The sequence below is a fragment of the Monodelphis domestica genome, chromosome 7 (genome assembly GCF_027887165.1).
Source record: "Monodelphis domestica isolate mMonDom1 chromosome 7, mMonDom1.pri, whole genome shotgun sequence".
NCBI classification, from domain to species: domain Eukaryota; kingdom Metazoa; phylum Chordata; class Mammalia; order Didelphimorphia; family Didelphidae; genus Monodelphis; species Monodelphis domestica.
The window spans coordinates 8,199,185-8,219,778 of record NC_077233.1 but is presented as its reverse complement, the minus strand read 5'-3'; the positions used below and the strand labels follow the sequence as shown (position 1 = coordinate 8,219,778).

The 20,594-nt window shown below is 39.5% G+C and overlaps 1 protein-coding gene across 1 annotated transcript in view; it reads left to right on the top strand.

Annotated features, from left to right (window-relative positions):
- Window positions 1–18,578, top strand: part of NME8 (NME/NM23 family member 8) — an 87,383-nt gene extending 68,805 nt beyond the window's left edge. The window contains exons 14-17 of the mRNA XM_056806258.1: window positions 3,713–3,864; window positions 6,110–6,254; window positions 17,014–17,252; window positions 18,441–18,578. Of these exons, the coding sequence (XP_056662236.1) occupies window positions 3,713–3,864; window positions 6,110–6,254; window positions 17,014–17,251 (535 nt within the window). The 3' untranslated portion in view covers window position 17,252; window positions 18,441–18,578. The remainder of the gene's footprint in view (window positions 1–3,712; window positions 3,865–6,109; window positions 6,255–17,013; window positions 17,253–18,440) is intronic.
- The last annotated feature ends 2,016 nt before the right edge of the window (window positions 18,579–20,594 follow it).

Sequence of the window (20,594 nt, the reverse complement as noted above, 5' to 3'; positions counted from 1 at the left end):
TTTTCTATTTTTTCACTCTTTAGATTTTGCTTTATTATTTCTCGTGGCTTTAAGAAGTCATTAATTTCCCCTTGCTCAATTCTAATTTTTAATAAGTTTTTTCTTCAATGAGTTTTTGAATCTCTTTTTCCAATTTACCAACTTGTATTTCCTAATTTTCTTGCATTGCTCTTATTTTTTCTAATTTTTCCTCAATCGCTCATTTTTTTGGTAAAATCTTATTTTTTGTTTTAGAATCCATGCTAAGTATTGATTCCATGGCAGTGTAAGAGTCAAATTAATGTCCAATATTTCATGTATTATTTTTATAAAGTTTATTATCTGACAAAATAGAACCATGTGACTAAGTTAATCTACCTGTTCAAAAATCCCTGCTCCACCAAAACTGCTGACAGGAAGGAAAGGGGCCTAGATATGGAACTCCACCCAATTTATCTCCTGTCTACATCAGCATGAAATGTCAGGAAGTGAGTGGGCTCCTGGGAATCATAACTTTGTTGGAAATTGTAGTTTTTAGGGTAACAGATTCCAATTTCACAATTGGAAGAAGCAGCAGTAAGGACTAGGAAAATGGGTTCAAATGACTTGGCCAGGGTCACATAGATAGGAAGTATTTGAGGTCAAATTTGAATGTAGGACCTTCCATCACTAGGCCTGACTCTTTATCCATTGAGTCATCTCATTTGGTTTTTAAAGTCTTTTTAAAAAAACTTTTCCAAAACCTCTTTTTGGGCTTGTGACCATTTGATGTTTTTCTTTGTTTTTAGAAGTGGGTGTTTTAACTTCATTGTCCTTTGAATTTGAACCTTGATCTTCTCTGTCCCCATAATAGCTGTCTATAATGGGGTTCTCTCTGTTTTGCTTACTCATTAGGGAAAAAAATAGTGGCCAAGTGGCTTGATTGTTAGCTTTATCCTCAAGTTGGGCTCTGTTCCTAGGGGATGTGGGGGCAATGTCTCAAGTTTCATGTTTTTTGTGCTATTATTTCCCGAGTGTTATGGGGGTGAAGAGGTATACCCCTAGGGTTCAGAAAGGATACCTTTTGCAAGAATGCAAGACTCCAAAACTTAGCTTAAAAATAAAAAGAGAAATTTATTAATGTAGCGAGTAATGCTGAGAATGGCCAGGAGAATGGTACAGGTGGAACAGCCTGATGGAAGGCTGCTTCCAGAACCCATCCATTCTGGGGATTTTATTTTATTTATTTTATTTTTTTAACATTATTTTTTTATTTGGTCAATTTCAAACATTATTCCTTGGTTACAAACATCATTTTCTGGTCCTCCCTCCACTCCCCCCACCCCTCCCTGACGCTGGGGATTTTATACTCTTGCAATAAATGCTGTGTCATAGTGTGGACGTGACTCTAGAGTGGTAGCCACTAGGGCATTCGGTGGGGTGGGGGGTGGGGTCATCTGACTGGGGTCTGCCTGGAGACATAAGGAATGATCCTCATAAAAGATTCCTTAGTTTTAGGGGACAGACAGATGTCTGAGATACAGCCTGATAGAATGAGGTGCCTGGAGGTGCATCTCTGTCCATCTTAAATCTAAAGGAGGATCAAAGGAGGACAATCATCTCAGGGTCCTCTAGATGTTTTAGGCTAGGAGTCCCGAGGATATAAGGGAGCAAAGGAATTTCACTGATAATAGTTTGCTTGAGCTTCTGGGGGTACAATGCCCATGTCACTGAGCCCTCCTTAGTTATTCCAATTTCTACAATTTGTATAATCTCCGCCCTGCCTCCACACCCCAACAACTCCCTCCCTCCAGTCTGTAGCTGACTTCACTACAAGCAGACAGCTTTATTCCCTGTGGTATTCAATTATCTACAAGTACCAGCTTACCTTCTTGCCTTGGAACTGCAGCCAGGGGCTCAGTTCTCTTGGGAGTTATCCCAGCCAAAGCAGGACCCTTGTCCCTCAGCAATCACACTGATGAGTGTTTGTTTTCTCCTCATTTCTCTTCTTTAGAAACCACAACTTGGGACAGAGTCAGCATGCCAGGGTCCCCAAAGGGCTCCCCTAGTTAGCTGCTCAGCCCCCAATCCCCAAAATACAGGTGATCAGAGCTGTCTGCAGCTGAGGTTGAAGACCTTGGACGAGTCATTGTTGCTCCCAGGGCTTATTGTTTGTTGGCTTCATTATTGTCCATCACTGAAGTATAAGATCCCCAGGTAAGCCAACAAAGAGAGGCTGTGTTCCTACATATGTGCCCCCAGGGCTGGCTGCTTGTTGAGGGATGGGGTTGTGCTTCTGTCAGGTGAGAAGGCTACTAAAAAGATCAGAGACTTTTCTCTTCAGTTGCCCTTGGCTTCTCTGCTTCACTCCAGACTCTTATCTATTTCTGCTGCTTTTAGAATTGACTCTGAAGTATTGTTTTTGATTATGTGTGTGGGAACTTGGAGACCAAGGCAATCTCATGTTCTAGTCTACCATCTTCCCACAATGCCTCCTGCTCATTAGTTTGGGGACAGCTAGGTGGTACAGTGGCTCGAATGCCAGTCCTAGAGTCAGGAAGACTGGAGTTTAAATCTGACCTCAGACACTTGTTAGTCATACAGCACCTGGCAAGTCACTTAACCCTTCATGCCTCAGTTTCTTCATCTGTAAAATGACCTGGAGAAAGAAATGGCAACAAAACCCCAAATGGCATCATAAAGAATTGGATTCAACTGAAAAACAACTGAACAACAACAATGAATATATCTTTGTGAGTCAGCATGGGAATCAGTTTGATCTGGATTCAAATCCTGGCTATGTGGTCCTGAGCAAGTCATTTACTGTCTCAGTCAATGCTCTAATACTGTAAATGGCAGAGGAGGTTCTGGTCTGCTTTTGTTCTTAACCAGAAGCTCCCTGTTCAGGCCATGAAGAAAATAGAAAACAGGACAAACAAACCAAGATGAAAAAAAAAACCCATTGTTCTGGGCTGTGTGCTCCTCAGCAGTAGAATGGCGAGCAATCCATTGGACATGTTCATTGAAAGCCCACAGGGGTAAATGGAAGCTCTCTGAGGGCAGACTGTCTCCCCAGCACTTAGTATATTACCTGCTATATGCCAGGGGCTTTAAACATTCTTGGCAGTTAGGTGGGTGGTTAGGTGAGCCAGGCCTGGAGATGGGAAGTCCTGGATTCAGATTTGACCTCAGATACTCCCTAGCTAGGTGGCCCTGGGGCAAGTCACTTAACCCCTATTGTCTGGCCTTTACTGTTCTTCAGCCTTGGAATCAATGGATAGTTTTGCAAGTAAGTAAGGGTGAAAAAAATGCTTGTTGATTGACAGACTGATCCCCCGCATAGTCTGGTAGCATCTCCTGGGGTTGGGTGATGGGCAAAGAAGAGATGGAGTTTGGGTAGCAGTGTAATTGCTCTGCCATTGCCACATGACATAGGCAGTAGGGTGAGCCTGACCTATATATCGTGACCTGTCTCTACCGGGCTCTACTCCCAGCTGGGGTTTGGATGAGTGGCTTTCTGGACCTCTCTCCCCCATCCTTCGAAGCCTGGAGGGTTTGATTGTGGGGAACCTAAGTGCCAGCCAATTGTCCCTTTGCGTCGTATTTGCCCCATTGCTTGTTTGACTTGATGTGACATTTGGGGCCGTAGATGCAAAGCCTGGTGACGGAGAGGACACCCGCTTCTCAGGTGAGGCTGAGGGCCTCCAGGTGATCCTCAGAGGTGGGCTTGAAAGACTTTTCTCCTTTGTCCTAGTTTGCGGGAGCAACTTGGCCAGGAAAACTGTGACTTCAATAGACTGCATGGAAAGGAGTCCCCAGAGGCAGAAACCAAGGAAATTCGCAGCTTCTTCCCTTTAGAACATACTGTGGCACTGATCAAGCCTCACGCCTACCAAGACCTGAGGGGTGAGCATTGAAGCACAGGTCAAGATCCCTGTGCCGGTGAGGGGAAGCCTGGCAACTACTCGCTTCACCGCCATTTGACTGTCTCATGCTTGAAGTCATCAGCCCTTCAGAAGACCCGGGTTTTTCAAAGACTTCTGCGGGCTGGCACCCCCACCCAAAGCTCCTGCTCCCCAGGGAGAGCAAACCATGGCATCCTCTTACCCTCTTACAGTTTTTTTGTGTTTAAATGTAAATCAGTGGAGTGGATGGGGATACCAATCCAAGGCAGCCCTTTGCCCTCAGGAAGCTTACATCCTAATGGAGGATGACAATGCATAAAGGGGAACCAGAAAGTAGGGCTTGTTGGGTACAGAATAAGGGCAAGGCTGTTAGTGACAGTGGAGAAGTCCAGGGAGCAAGTTGAGAAGGGAGTGAAGGGAGCATGGCTGAAGCCCTTCTGAAATGGTGGGTAAGGCCAAGGAGTCGCCAGATGGGAGAGGGGGGTCTCATGGCCCCCAGCTATACTTCTATGATTTCTGCTCCTGGAGAGGTAAGCCTTTGTTCTAAACACTGATTACATGGGCATGCCCACTGACCCGTCCTTGAAAGGAGTGAGGTCACCTCCTGGATACTTGTCCAATCACCATTCTGGCCATCTTGTTGAAGATGACTGATTAGGAGGGTCTCTGGGTTGATCTTATTTGACTCAAGCTATTATAAAAGAAGGCAGCAGAGGGAGAGATGGATTCCAAGGGAACTGAGTAGAGACACCTCTCTCTGTCTCTCTCTCTCTCCTTTCCTTTCTCTTTCTCACTCTTTCCCTCCCTCCTTCCCATCAACTCTGCCTTTTCCTGTTTCTGTCTGATTCCCATTCTCTCTGCTTTTGTCTGCCTCTAAAAGGAAGTCACCTGAACCTCTTTAGCAACTTGATGCTACCCAGGAAATCCCCTCTCCTCTTTTTATCCAGGAAACTGGATCATGGACTCTAACCAGGCCTGAGATCCCATAGTTCCAACATCTTACCATTTCCTGCTAATGCTACTTCTTAGATCCCTTCATTGGGAGCCACTCCAACATTCACATGGTTCAGCCCTCACCTCTCCAAATCTTCCATTGGAATTTCAGAGTGTGGGTGGTAGAGACTGCCCAGATATCCAGGCTTCGTTCTCTGAATCCTATGGTCCTATGCTTTACACTTCTAGTTCTAGGAACCATAACTTAGAAAAAATATTGATAATGCCCAAAGAAGCCAACTATCATGGTGCTAGTCCGTGAGATCTTATTATGGAATTGTTGGAGGAATCTTCTAAAGAGGAGAAAAGAAGGTATGTTTTCTGGTGATTTATGAAATCGCATTTTAAAGGTGGGGGTGACCTCAGAGAACATCTACCCTAACACCCTTATTTTACAGAAGAGGAAACTTGAGTTACAGAGAGGAAGTGCTTGCTCCAGGTCACCCTGATAGAAGGTGACAGATACCAGATTCGTATTTGGGTCCCCCTCACTTCCAATCCAATTGAAAAGCAGTTATATAGAAGACAAAAGGTTCTGGAGTCATGATTCTTTGAGTCTATTAATTTATTCTTTGGCCCAAGAGAGAGAATCAGGAGCAACAGATGATATAAGGAAAAGCTTCTAATAAGTTGAGGTCTCCAAAATGAAATGGACTGTCTAGAAAGTAGTGGATTGCCTACAAGTGTATATCTTCAGGTAAAAGCCAGATGCCCACCATACAACGTGGCATGATGGCTATTATAGGAAGAATTCTTGTTCATTCAAGGAATAGACAAGATGACTGCTGAGAACCTTTCCTATTCAGTGATTGGTAGCCCATGATCCTTCTTCCTTCTAATACCTTGATCTTCATCCACACTCTTCCCCCCCCCCCCCAATTCTCCTTCCAGCCTTACACACTTTCTTTCTTCTCTATTTTATCTAATCTGACTGATAAGGTGGATTATGTAGAGATGTTCCTTTCCTCATTTATTGTCTCTTCTAAAAGGGAGGTAAGTCTTCACTATGTGCCTACCTGCTCCCTCAATCCATCCTATAGGCAGGGAGACTTGCAGGTCTGGAGCTCTGGAGGGAGACATCTGGGTATGAAGATGCAGATGAACGGGTCATACATGCTAAAGTTTAAAACATCTGAAACTGGCTTGTAAAGCTCACTATGCCTCTCCCCTCTTCCCAAGTTTAACCCACCTGAATAATTGCAGGAAAGTAAAAGCAGTTAGAAATCCAATACAATGTCTATTCCTCCACCCAGGGGACATCATAAGAAAGATTCAAGAGCTTGGTTTCTCAGTGTCCCACATGAAGGAAATCCAGTTTACGCCAGACTTGGTTGGGCGTCTTTATAAGGCCCATAAAGAAAAAGACTTCTATGAGGACTTAGTGGCTCACATGACTGAGTAAGTACTGTTTTTCTTTATTTCTTTTCCAATTACATATAGAAAAAATTGTTTTCTGCCATTTTATGGTCTAAATTCTCTCCATCTCCCTTCCCCAAGATGGTAGATAGTCTGATATAGTTTTACTGGTGCTGTCATGCAATACAGATTTCCAAAGGGGAGCAAGGTAGCACAGTGAATAAAGCATCAGGCCTGGAGTCAGGAGGACCTGGGTTCAAACCAAACTTCTTAGCTGTGTAGCTTGGGGACAAGTCACTTAATCTCAGTTGCTTAGCCCTTATTGCTCTTCTGTCTTAGAACCAAAATTTAGTATTGATTCTAAGATGGAAAGTAAGGATTAAAACAATACATATTTTTATATTCCTCATGTTGTCAAAGAAGATATTTATTGCACATGCAAGAAAAGCTCTGGAAGGAAATAAGAAAAATGATATGCTTTGATCTACCTTCAAACTCTGACAGCTCCTTTCTATGGCTGTGGGTGTTGTTTTTCATTGTGAATCCCTTGAGGTTATTTTGTTTCCTTTCCCTGCTGATAATAGTTGCGTCCTGTACAGTTGATTATCGTAGAATATTTCGGTTACTGTATACAACGTTCTCTTGGTTCTGCTCACTTCACTTTTCAATAGTTCATATAAATCTTCCCAGGTTTTTCTGAAATCATGCTGTTCATCATTTCTTATGCCACAATACTATTTCATTACAACCATACATCACCAGTTGTTCAGCCATTCTCCAAATGATAGATACATCCTCACTTTCCAATTCTTTGTCACTGCTATACATATTTTTGAACATCTATGTTATTTTCCTTTTTCTTTGGTTTCTTTGGGATATAGACCTAGAAACGGTATTACTGGGCCAAAGGGTATACTTAGTTTACTACTGTGTGTTGAGTGCCTAATCTATTCTACTGATCCACTACTCTGTTTCTTAGTCAGTACGGGATTATTTTGATGTTTGTTTTTTAATACTAAAGTTTGAGATCCAATGTAACTGAACCTTCACCTTAATTTATTTTTTTCATTAATTCTCTTTTTATTTTTAGCTTTTTGTTCTTCCAGATGAATTGCTTTTTTTTCTAGCTATGTGAAATAATTTTGAGGTAGTTTGTTTGGCTTAGCACTGTGTAGACAAATTAATTTAAGTAGAATTGTTATCCTTGTTATATTGACTCAACCTATCCCTGAGCAATTAATGTTTTTCCATTTGTTTAAATCTGACCATTTCTGTGAAAAATGTTTTGTTGTTGTGATCATATGGTTCCTAGGTTTGTCTTGGCACATGTTCTCCCATGTATTTTATATTGTCTACAGTTATTTTAAATGGGATTTCTCTTTCTATCTCTTGCTCTTGGGATTTATTGGTGGTATGGCGAAATGCTGATATCTATGTGGGTTTATTTAAAGTTTTGATTAGGTCTTTGGTTGATTATTTGTAATTCTCTAAGTATACCTTCATATTATCTGCCAAGAGTGATAGTTTTATTTTCTCATTGCCTATTCTAATTCTTTCAATTTCTTCTAATTGTTATAGCTAGCATTTCTAGCACAATATTGAATAATAATTGTTATAATGGGCATCCTTGCTTCACTCCTGATCTTACTGGGGAGGCTTTTAACTTATCCTCATTATAGATGATGCTTGCTGATGGTTTTTAACAGGTATTTACCATTTCAAGGAATATTTCATTAATTTAGGTCAGACAAACAAATTCTATGTTTTCTGGCATTTTAAATAGGAAATGGGTATTGTAGTTTGTTAAAATATTTTTCTGCATCTGTTGAGATAATCCTTTGGTTTCTGTTGATTTTGTTATTGATATGGTCAATTATGCTGATAGGTTTCCTAAGATCAAACTGTCCCTGCATTTCTGGTATAAAACTCACCTGATCATAGTGTATGATTCCTCTGACATGTTGCTATAATCTTCTTCTAGTATTTTATTAAAATTTTTTGCATCAATATTCATTAGGGAGATTGAATTATGGTTTATTTTCACTATTTTTTCTCTCTTTCTGACTTAGGTATCAGCACCATATTTGCATCATAAAAGAAATTTGGAAGAATTCTTTCTTCATATATTTTCCCAAATAATTTATACAGTATTGGAGAATAACCCTAATTGTTCTTCAAATGTTTGGTAGAATTAACTTGTGAATCCATTTGGCCTTGAGAATTTTTTCTTAGGAAATTTACTGATAGCTGGTTCAATTTCTTTTTCTGAGACGGGGCAATTAAATATTCAATTTCTTATTCTGTTAATCTGGGAAATTTATATTTCTTTAAATATTCATTTATTTCACTTAGATCATTGCATTTATCAGCATATAGTTGAGCAAAGTCATTCCTAATAATTGCTTTAGTTTCTTCTTCATTGGTTGAGAATTCATTTTTTATGTTTTTATACTGGTAATTTGGCTTTCTTTTTTTTTTAGATCAAACTAAACAATGTTTTTTTTTCTATTTTATTAATTTTTTCATAAACCCAGCTTGTTTTATTTATTAGTTCAATGGTTTTCTTACTTTCAATTTTATTAATCTCTCCTTTGATTTGCATGATTTCCAATTTGGTGTTTAGTTGTGTAGTTTAAATTTCTTCTTTGTCTGGTTGTTTTAGTTGCATGCTCCATTTATTGACCTGCTTTTATTTGATTGATGTAAGCATTTTAGGATATAAATTTCTCCTAAGTCTTGCTTTGGCTGCATCCCATAAATTTTAATATGATGTCTCCTCATTGTCATTTTTTAAATGAAATTATTGATTTGTTCTTTGATCCACTCATTCTTTAGGATGAGATTAGTTAGTTTCCAATTAATTTTTCATCTTTCTTTCTGCTGATCTTTATTGAATGTATTTTTTATTGCATTATGGTCTGGAAAGGATGCATTTAATATTTCTTCTTTTTACATTTGGTTGTGAGGTTTTTATGCCTATTACATGGTAAATTTTTGTGAAGGAGCTATGTACAACTGAGGAAAAAGGTATATTCATTTCTCTTCAGTTTTCTCTAGAGGTTTATCATATTAAACTTTTTGAAAGTTCTATCTACCTCCTTTCTTTCCTGTTTATTTTTTAGTTGGATTTATCTAGTCCTGAGAGGGGAAGATTGAGGTCCCCTATGATTATAGTTTTACTATTTACTTCTTTCTCATGTAACTTGTCCTTTAGGAATTTGGATGCTTTGTCATTTGGCACATATATGTTTAATGCTGAAATTGCTTTATTATGTTAAATATTTATTAAATTGCTCATCAAGTTATACTTTCCTTATCTTTTTCAATTAGATCTTTTTTTACTTTTCCTTTGATGAGATTGTGATTACTACTCCTGATTTTTTTAACTTTAAGTGAAGCATAATAAATTCTTCTTCAGCCATTTCCCTTTACTATGTGTGTCTCCCTGTTTTATTTATTTATTTATTTTAAAAAGTTAATACATTTTATTTTATTTTCCCCCAACTATATGTAAAAAGTTTCCAACATTTTTCAAAGAGTATTGAGTCTCAGATCATTCCACTCCAGCCCCCAACCACTCTCAAGATAGTAAGCAATCTCATATAGATTTTACATGTGCAACCATGCAAAACGTTTTCTCCTATTAATCCTTTGGTGGAAAGAAACTCAGAAAAAAAATTTTAAAAGTGAAAAAAGTTTGCTTTGGTCTGGATTCAGACTCAGTTCTTTTTCTCTGGAAATAGTCAGCACTTTTTTTTTATCATTGTAAAATATTCCTGTCACTGAGTATTATGTTCTCCTGGTTCTACTTATTTCACTCTGTTTCAGGTCATGTTAAGTATTTCCAAGTTTCTCTGGGTTCCTCCTGCTTATCATTTCTTACAGCACAATAGTATTCCACTAAAATCACATACTATAGAACTAACTTAACTATTCCCCAATTGATGGATGTCTTCTCACTCTCCAAATTTTTGCCCCCCATAAAAAGAGCTGATTTAAATATTTTTGTACATAAAGTCCCTCCACCCCTTTTAAATCTCTTTGGGATACAAACCTAGTAATGGTATTACTGGGTCAAAGGGTATGTAGTATTGGGCATAGGTCCAAATTGTTTTCCTGAATGATTAAATCACTTCACAACTCCCCCAACAGTTCATTTGTATCCCAGCTTTCCGATATTCCCTCTAAGTTTTGTCATTTTTCTTTTCTGCGATAATAGTTAATTTGATAGGTATGGGGTGGTACCTCAGAGTTATTTTAATGTGCATTTCTCTAAATTATAGTGATTTAGATCATTTTTTTGTGAGACTATAGAGAACTTTAATTACTGTGTCTGAGAACTGCCTGTTCATATCCTTAGGCCACTTATCAATTGGGGAATAACTTGTATTCTTATGTATTTAACTCATTTCTTTACATATTGAGAACTGAGGCCTTTATTAGAGGGACTTGTAAAAAAATTGCACCATTATGATTACTGTGTGTTACTTTCCATCCTCGTTATCCCTGTTTAGTTTCTCATATCCACCTCCCCCAATTTGCCATCTTTTCTATCAGTCCTACACTCTTTCTCTCATTCCCTTCCCTTCCTACTTTGCTGGAGGGTATGATAGCTTTATACACGTATCTTCTTCCCTCACAGGCAATTCTGATGAAAATAAGGTCCATATGCTTTCCTCCCCACCTCCCCCATCTTCCCCTCCTCTGTAAATGCTTTTTCATGCCTCTTTTATTTACAATAATTTACCCCATTCTAATTTTCCTTTCCCCTCTTCCCAATGCATTCCTCTTTTCATGCCTTAATTTAATTTAATTTTTTATATCATCCCATCATATTGAATTCCCACCATTGCTTTCTATGTATACTCCTTCTAACTGCCCTAATAATGACTAAGTTATTTGGCATTACAAGAATCATTTCCCCATGTAGGGATGTACACAGCTCAATCTTATTATTTTTTTTTATTTCTCTTTTCTGCTTATGTTTTTATGATTCTCTTGAGTCTTGTATATAGTCAATTTTTCCTTTCAGCTCTGATCTTTTCATCAGGAATGTTTGAAAGTTCTCTATTTCATTGAATACTGTGAATTTTAGATTTGCTCCACCCTGCTTAGTCTAGCAATCAGGAATGTCTACACCCCTACTTAAGGATTAAGTGTTGAGAAGGATGGTCTATGACAGACATGTGCTAGCAAATGACAAATCAGAAACAACTGGCAGACCCCTGGGCTGTCCTAAGTCAAGCTTAAGCTACCATTGGTACATGTGAGACGCAGGAAGTGATGTTAAAAAAAAAGTCTATATATTTCTGTCACTTCCTCTTGCTGGTCTTTGTTTGGTGGCAGAAATGTTGAGCTCAGGGTCTCTCTCTCAGAGACTTTGAGTTTGAGTAGTGGTGTGGCTCGTGGCAGCATCTTGGCATCTTGGCATGGGTCAGGTGAGGCATCTTCCCTGAGCTCTCTCGAAGTTTAGGCTGATTCTTTTTTTTCCTTTACCTTTCCTAAAATGCTATCCTCCTAGGAGGCCTCTCATCTCAAAGAGGTCTCATGACTGGAAGCCAAGCTAGATTAAGTCTTGGAGGAGGCCTCGTGGCTGAGGTCTCCAAACTCCCCTTGGCTCAGGCTAGGCTGGAGAAGTCTTATACCCTTTTCCCTCTCTCTTCTTCTTAATTCCTTCCCTCTATATTAATTAAACCACCATAAAACTCCCAAACTGACTTGAATATTTTTATTGGGATTTGAATTAATCCCTGGAACCATATGTATATTAGTAAAAAAAACCCTAAATTTACCCCTAACAATACTCATTTCCCCTCCACCCCCTGAAGGATCATGCTCAGTTTTGCTGGTTGAAGTCCTAGCTCCTTTGCTCTCTGGAATATCATATTCCAGGCCCTCTGATCCTTTCATATAGAAGCTGCTTATGTTATGTTTTGTCTTATGTTATCTTCACTGTGGTTCTATGATATTTGAATTGTTTCTTTTTGGCTATTTGAAATATTTTCTCCTTGACTTGGGAATTTTGGAATTTGGCTATGTTATTCCTGGGAATTATCCTTTTGGGATCTTGAAAGAGATGATTGGTGAATTATTTCAATTTCTATTTTGACTTCTGGTTTTAGAATTTGAAGACAGTTTTCCTTGATAACTCCTGGAAAGATGATGTCTAAGCTCTTTTTTGATCATGGTTTTCAGTAGTCCAATAATTCTTAAATTATCTCTCCCAGATTTATTTCCCAAGTCAGTTGTATTTCCCATGAGATATTTTACATTTTATTTAATCTTTTCATTCTTTTAACTTTGTCTGATTGTTTCTTAATGTGTCATAGTTTTTAGTTTCCATGTGCCCAACTCTAATTTTTAGGATGTGATTTTCTTGAGTGAACTTTTGTGACTCCTTTTCCATTTGACTAAATTCTACTTTGTAAACAGTTCTCTTCCTCAGTAAATTTTTGTACCTCTTTTTTCAAAGGGCCAATTCTGTTTTTCAAGAAGTTTTTCTCATCAGTGCATTTTTGTAGATCTTTTCCCATTTGGACAATTCTGCTTTTTTAAAAAAGTTCTTCTCTGGGGTAGGTAGGTGACTCAGTGGATTCAGAGCCAGGCCCAGAGATGGGAGTACTGGGTTCAAATCTGCCTAGTTGTGACACTGCCTAGTCGTGTGACCCTGAGCAAGTCAGTTGACCCACATTGCCTAGCCCTTATCACTCTTCTGCCTTGGAACTAATACACAGTATTGATTCCAAGATGGAAGGTAAAGGTTTTTTTAAAAAGTTCTTCTCTTCTTTGGATTTTTGTGCCTCTCTTACCAATTGGCCTATTCTGTTTTTTTAAGGTATTAATTTCTTCAGTTTTTTTATGAGTTTCCTTTACCAAGTTGACACTTTTTTTCATTATTTTCCTGCACCATTTTCGTTTTTTTTTTGCCAATTTTAATCAACTTCTCATTTGATTTTTTAGCTCCTTCATTAGTTCTTTTTGGGCTTTAGTGAAATCAATATTTTTCTTGGAGGCTTTGGATGCAACAGTATTGACTTTGTTGTCTTCTTTTGAGTTTGACTATCCTGTCACCAAAATAACTTTCTTTGCTGAGTTTCTCTTTTTTGTTGTCATTGTTTGCTCATTTTCCTGCCTTTTTCTTTTAGTTTAAAGAACTGTTAAGGTTGGGCTCTGTAAGTAGTGAAGGCAGTCCTGTCCCAAGCTTCAGGTTCTTTGTACAGCTGCCTTCAGAGCTGGAACTGGGGATCTATCTGCTGTCAGTACTTCTAAGGTGACATGATGTAAGGAGAGATGTGTTGAATACTCTCTGGGCTTGTGCTCTGGTCTGTGACTAACCCCAAGTACTCTTTAACCCCTTGGAACTGTGACCAGGATCACCTGCTCCTCTGAGGCTGCATGTGCTGGTATCTGCTGGTGTTTCTCATCCTGTGACTGTACCCCAGGACTGTGACCTGATTCTATGAATGGGCAATGTGACAAGCATATTTCACCCAGAGCAAGCCAAGGGACCCCTGTAATCTCCTTCTAATCACTTGTCCAATCCCTTTATCATCTGTTTCTGAGTGTTCTGGAAGACTCTTCTGCTGCTTCAGCAGTGCCCATGGTCTATTGCCTTGCTGGGACCTACCCTAACACACTGTGCTCCACCTCCATCCTGGTGCAGTAGATTCCTCATGCTGGCATTCCAAGTTGCTTTTGGCTAACAAATTACTTCACATTGTCTTTGTGTGTGTGTGTGTATGTGTTTGCTGGTCCAACATTCATGTTGAGGCATTATTATTTCATAGTATTTTGGTAGAAATCATATGGATCCTTGCTCCTTCTCCATCATCTTGGCTCTCCCTGTCTTCCTGTTTTAAATGTGTTTTGTGAGATTATGGTTTTTAGTTCATTCTGCCATCTCTTTTCTTTTATGGGGGAATGCATATTATTTACATTCACAGTTAACATTTCTACCTGTGTTTCTCCATCTCATTTCCCTCCATTTATTTTTCCTCTTCTTTCAGCCTTTCACTCCTGACCACCACAAGCACCCTTTTATTCATTTTCCTCTTTCTCTTATTCTCCCTTCCCTCCTACCTCCTTTAGGGTATGTTAGGTCTCTGTAGTCAACTGAGTGTGGATATCATTCTTGCTTTGAGCTAATTCTGATGAGAGTAAGGTTCAAAAATTGCCCACCACAACCGCCATCGTCTACACTTTTTTAACTCTATGTACTTTTTTCTTATGAGGTAATTTATTCTCCCTCCTATCTTTCCTTTTTTCTTCTCCCATTGTGTTCCTCTTTCTAATTCCTTAATTATTTTGGATATTATCCTATCCTGTTCAACTTACTACTGTCCTTCTGTCAATGTATACTCCTTACTGCCCTAATAGTGACAAGGTTCTTAAGTATTTCAAGTACCTTAAGTATCTTGGGTACTTTAAATATTTTAAGTGTCTCTAATATCTTAGATCTAATGTCTTAATTATCACCTTCTTGTGTTGGAATGGAATTAGTTTAACCATATTGAATCCCTTAAGTTTTTACTTTTCCTTTTACCTTTTTACCACTTCTCTTGAGTAGCAATCATTGAATTTTCTCTTCAGTTTTGATTCTTTTGTCATGAATGCCTGGAAGTCCTCTATTTCATTAAATGCCACCCCTAAGTATTATGTTCAGTTTCACTGAGTAGATGATTCTTGGTTTTAATCCTAAATCCTTTGCCTTGCAGAATATCATTTCCTACACCTCAAATCCTTTAATGTAGAAACTGCCAGGTCTTGTTTAATTCTACCTGGGATTCCATAATATTTGAATTGTTTTCTTCTGGCTGCTTGTAATACTCTTTCCTTGGCCTGAATGTTCTCAAACTTGACCATAATAAACCTGGGAATTTTAAATTTGAGATCTCTTTCAGGAGGTGATTGGTGGATTCTTTCAATTTCTATTTTCCCCTTCTTGTTTGAGTACATCAGAGCAGTTTTCCTTTGTGACTTGTTGTAATATGTATCCAGGATCTTCTTTGGATCATGGCTTTCAGGTATTCTGATGATCCTTAGATTATCTCTCACAAATCCCTTTTCCAGGTCAGCTCTTTTCCAGTGAGTTATTTCATTTTTTCTTCTATTTTTAAAAAAAAAATTCTTTTGATTTTATTTCATTGTTTCCTTATAGAGCCATTTGCTTCCATTTGTCCAGTTCTAATTTTTAGGAAGTCATTTTCTTCCTTGAACTTTTGTGTTTATTTTTCCATTTGGCCAATTCTCCTCTTTAAGGAATTGTTTTCTTCAGTTTTTTTTTTGGTGTGCCTCCATTTTCATTTAGCCTATTCTAGCTTCTAGGGAGTTGTTTTCTTAATTGAATTCCCCCTAGCTATTGATTCTTTCTATCAATTCTCTTATTATTTTATTTCTTAACTTCTTTTCAAGTTCTTCCAGGGGTTCTTCTGGGAACTGACATTCACATACACTTTCCTTTGAGGCTTCATTCACTAATTTCCATTTTGGTATTGTTATCCTCTTTTGAGTTTGTATTCTGTTCTTTCCAGTCACTAAAGTAACTTTCTAAAGTCACATTTTTTTTGTCTTTTGTTCATTTTCCCCAGCTTTTTTTGTTGTTGTTGTTACATTGTTTATATATTAAAGTTCTGCTCTGCTCCTGGGGTAGAGGGAGCACTTTTTCATACTTACAATGCAGTCTACTCTGTGCTTGGGTTGATCTGTCTGCCTTTGGGTTCCTTAGTGTACACTTGCGGGGGGTGGGGGAGAGGGAGAGGCGGCCTTGTGGGCTTGCTGTGGGAAGACTTGTAGCTGTTTTGTCCAGCTGAATTTCACTCTCCTTCCCCACTGCCAGTTGCCCTGGTATTTCATGAGATAGGCTATTTTCTATTCTGCCAGCTCCCCTGGTGCCACAAGCCTAGGCTACTGTCCTTTCTCATCCCAGTGAGATGAGTTCCTTATACTTTCCTTAGTTTTGAGTCCCCCTCCTGCCACTTTTTGTATGTGTGATGTTTGGAGATGGGATTGTGCAAGTTTGGAGCATTCCTTATTCCTCTATCATAGCTCTTGGAAGTAGAAAACTTGTTTTCTTCTTAAAACCTATTGGTATATTGAGAAAATCCATGGGTCAGTAAAAAGAATTGTGTTGGCAAAAAAATTATTTTGGCTTTTTTTCCACATCCTATTTTTGTTAATAGCAAGAATTTGGGCCTTTAAAAATAGTATTGATTCCTAGAGTTGAAGAAGGAGAGCAGTGTGAAGGCACAAACTCAGGTAGCTCTACTCCATATGCTGGCGTAAATATATTGAAGAGAAGGCAAGGTCAGGTCCAAGGTGAGGCCTATGCTAGCAGACCATGACAAGCAGGGCACAGCAGGGAAGGTTTCCCAGAGAAAGAGTCACTTGAATTGAATGTCAAAGAATTAAATCCACCACATCAAGGGAACGACTTGTTGCCCAGGAAGTTACAAAGAGAGAGCCTTTAAATGTAATTAGCAAAAAGATCTAGAAATTAGAATGTAGTAAATGAGATGTGATTTTGTTAGCTGTCAGTGCCAGTGGTTCAGATTTTCTACTTGAAGTTTTAAAATTTTAAATATGTTTGCATAGGAGAAGCAGTGAGGCATAAGGGCTAGAAAGCTGTCCTCAGAGTCAGGAAATCATGGGTTCAAATCCCAATTACCTCTGACACATGACTGTGGGGCAAGGGACACAGAAGTCAGTCAGAAAACCCATCGCTGAAGGGTGTCTGCCATCTTTTGTGTGGTTTCAATTAGGACAAGAGTTGGCAATAATCCTTTGATGGTATTTTGACTTCCAGTGGTCCCTGCATGGCAATGATCATAAGTAAGGAGAATGCAATCAAGGACTGGAGAACATTCGTTGGTCCAACAGACCCAGAGGTGGCAAAAAAGACTAACCCTGAGTCCATCCGTGCCCTCTTTGGGAAGGACATATTGGACAATGCAGTACATGTATCATCTACCAGACAACATGCCCAGGAAACCATTGACCTGTTATTTGGAGACATTGTTTTGGACTTTGAAGAGCCAGAATAAGGTAGAGAGCTTCCAAGGCTCATATTTTCTTTTCTAGGTTTGTCTGACTTTTAGGACTGACCACAAAGCAGCCTTATCAAAAGCACCCATTTAGAATTATAGACCTAGATTTGGAAGAGCCCAAGGGACCATAAAGCCTGATCTCTCACCTTTTAGGTAAGGAAACAGACACAGGCTGAGTGGGTTGCCCAAGATCACACAGCTATTGAGTATCTGAGGAGAGATATGAGCCCAGGTCTTTCTGACTCCAAATCTCTCTTTCTCTCCCAACCCTGTTCCCATCTAAGTCAAGTCCATCTATTTCTAGAAACTCAGGGTTGGAAGGGAATCTGAATATTTCAGCCTAGTCAGCCTGACACATGAAGCTCCATCATAACTCTCCTAATGAATGGTCAGTCAGATCTTTGCTTCCAGAACTACAGTGATGGGGGACACTCACTACTTTGAAGTAGAAGGCTGAAATTTGTCTCCCTAGACTTTAATCCATCCTCCCTAGTTCTGGTCTCTAGAGGCAGTGTCTGGTAACTATGGTCTTGACTTTTCCTACCAGTTTAGCACTCAGAGGACTGTGGGAAGATGATGCTGTGGCTTCTTCCTCATGCTTCATTACCAACTTGCTACATGGCTTTGGCCAGGCCCTTCCCCTTTCTGGGTCCCAGTTTCCTCATCTTTAAAATGAAGTGGCCACTGTTTGGCAAAGTCTGAACTCCCTTCCGGCTCTGACATTCTGGAATTCCATGCAATGCTACTGTTGGGCAAGGTGGCAATTAGAAGAAGTAAATTGAATAGGACAGCTAGGTTAGAGCAATAGACTTGGAGTTAGGAAGACCTCAGTTCAAATCTAGCCTCTTTCTAGCTGTGTGACCTTGGACAAGTCATTTAAACTTTGCCTGCTTCCATTTCTTCAACTGAAAATGGAAATCATAGCACCTATCTCTCAGGGTTCTTGTGAGAAACAAATGAGAGAATATTGATAAAGCACCTTGCTTGGTGCCTGGAACACAGCAGGTGCTCCATAAATACTTATTCCCTCCCTCCCTTTCCCATCCCCAAGGCACAGAGATCCTGTATGCAGATAACTGGGAATTGCTTTGACATGGCAGAAAGGATGTAAATATGAAAATAGGTGGGAGTGATGAGAACAGGCTGTCCTGGAGACATTGTGAGTGGGTTAATTTTTCTTCCCCAGAGTTCCCCGCAGATGTCGCTCCATTTCATCTACAGCCATGAAATATATGGCATGCCTGCCTCCTGCAACAATAAAAGCACAGGCCTCTTGGGGGAAAGGAACAGTGAGGGTGACAAATAAAACAAAACAAGAAGAAAAGAGCCTCTCAAACTGGAAAAAGTTCCAAACCCTTTTCTGCCTTGGTTTTATGTGATGATTGCTAGGCACTCTAAGCAACAAATTGGAAGTGTAGAGCAGTATAGAGGCAAACATTAAACCCAGACTGATGAGTCTGTGAGCAAGAGTAGAGAGAGGAATGTAGAGAGTCCAGGACAGAGCCTTGGGGGACACCTGGAGGCAGAAAGTGGAGAAGGAACCTGTCAAGAGGGATCCAAGGGAGAGCAGGACCACTCTCATCACTACTGGCCCTCCCTACAAGCAATCCTGCTATTCTTCCATGACCATGTCTCTCTAATCTGAGAGTGAAAAATGATCACCCACAAAACATACTTTCTTTGAGAAATCTTTACAAAGGAAACTTGGTGCAAGTGGTCACCAAAGTTCTGTCCTCGTTCCATTTGCTTCAGGTAAGATGCTGACAATTGTTGGAAGTAATGTTACTTACTGTTTTCTTTTCCATTTTCTCAATTAAGCAGAGTTAAGTGACTTGCCCAGGGTCACACAATTAATAAGTGTCTGAGGCTGGATTTGAACTCATAAAGATGAGTCTTTGTGATTCCAAGCCCAATGTTCTATGGACTACACTATCCAGTGGCCCCCAATATTTCTTTGAACTGACAAATTTGCCAACTTGCTAGGGAGCTAGTTGTCTGACCTTGCTTGAGTCCCCGCCCTTTTCTGTGCCCCAGTTTCTTCCTCTGTAAAATGAAGACACTGGATTAGAGATTGCGATTCCCAAACACTCTTTCTTGCCTACCTTCTCAATCTTCCCTCACAGCATTTCCAGCATCTCTTAGGTTTACCACCTATTATACATGCTTGATGTGTGGTCCTGGACCAATCATTTACCCATTCGGAGCCTCACTAGCTTCAGATCCAAAATGGAAATGAGCAATTCTTATAGTACCTTCCTTGTAGGATTGTTGGGAGGCTCAAAAGAGAGGCTCTGCATAGAGTGCTTTGCAAACTTTTCAGGGCTGTAGAAATATTTGTAATCGTTGTTGCTGTCATTATTGATGTTTTTCTTTTTCTTTGGATCTGCCTCAGTGGCTCCATTGGTGTAGGGAGCTACCAGGGGTAGCCCTAGGGTCTCAGAGCTAATGTATCAGCAGCAGGGCACCACCATCAACCAACACCATTAATATGTGATAGATTTCAATTCATCATTTGTCTGGAGAGAAACAGGTATCCATGTATTGAAGTGATGCTATTTCAATTTTCTCTCCAAGAAAAACAGTTTCATAGTGTCTCACCAGTAGATGGCAGAAGAGAGACCTAAGAGAGACACATGGGCTTGGGCATTCATCACTAGTCTGGGGAACCATTTTTAGGATCTCTGTTTTGGAGTTAGATGGGGTCATTTTACAGAGGAAGAAACTGAGGCCCCATGAGTTGAAGTGACTTTTGATGTGAGTTGGGAACACAATGAAGGAAGAGGAGCCAGAGAATGCAGGCTGAAATTCCAGATACCCCACAGCCTACTTGAGTAACCTTAGGCAGCCTCTCCAAGTCTCAGTTTCCTCATCTGTACAATGAAAGGACCTCTACAACTCAGCCAAATATACAAATGGAAAGTGTAACAACTGAGATTCAAACCCAGATTTCTCTTTAAAAAATCTTTTTTATTGATATCTTTTGTTGTTTTCATCACCTTTTTTTTTTTAAATATATATCCTTTTCCTGGCCCCTACTTAGTGAGGTATCCCTTGTAACAACAACAATGACAACAACAACAACAAAATTAAAAAAAGAGCAAAGGGGAAAAAATCCAGCAAAATTAGCTGACTCATCAAGTGGATCTGGCAAATATATACAATATTCCAACTCTGTGGCACCCCATCTCTGAAAAAAAGGAAGAGAGAAAAGCATTTTCTCAACTATTCTCTAGGGATGATCTTGTGAGCCCAAGTGTTTTGGCCTTGGGCTCAGCAATTCCTCTGTCACACCCAGCTGTGAATCTCTTCTGATTACAAAATATTAAACAACAGCCCTCCA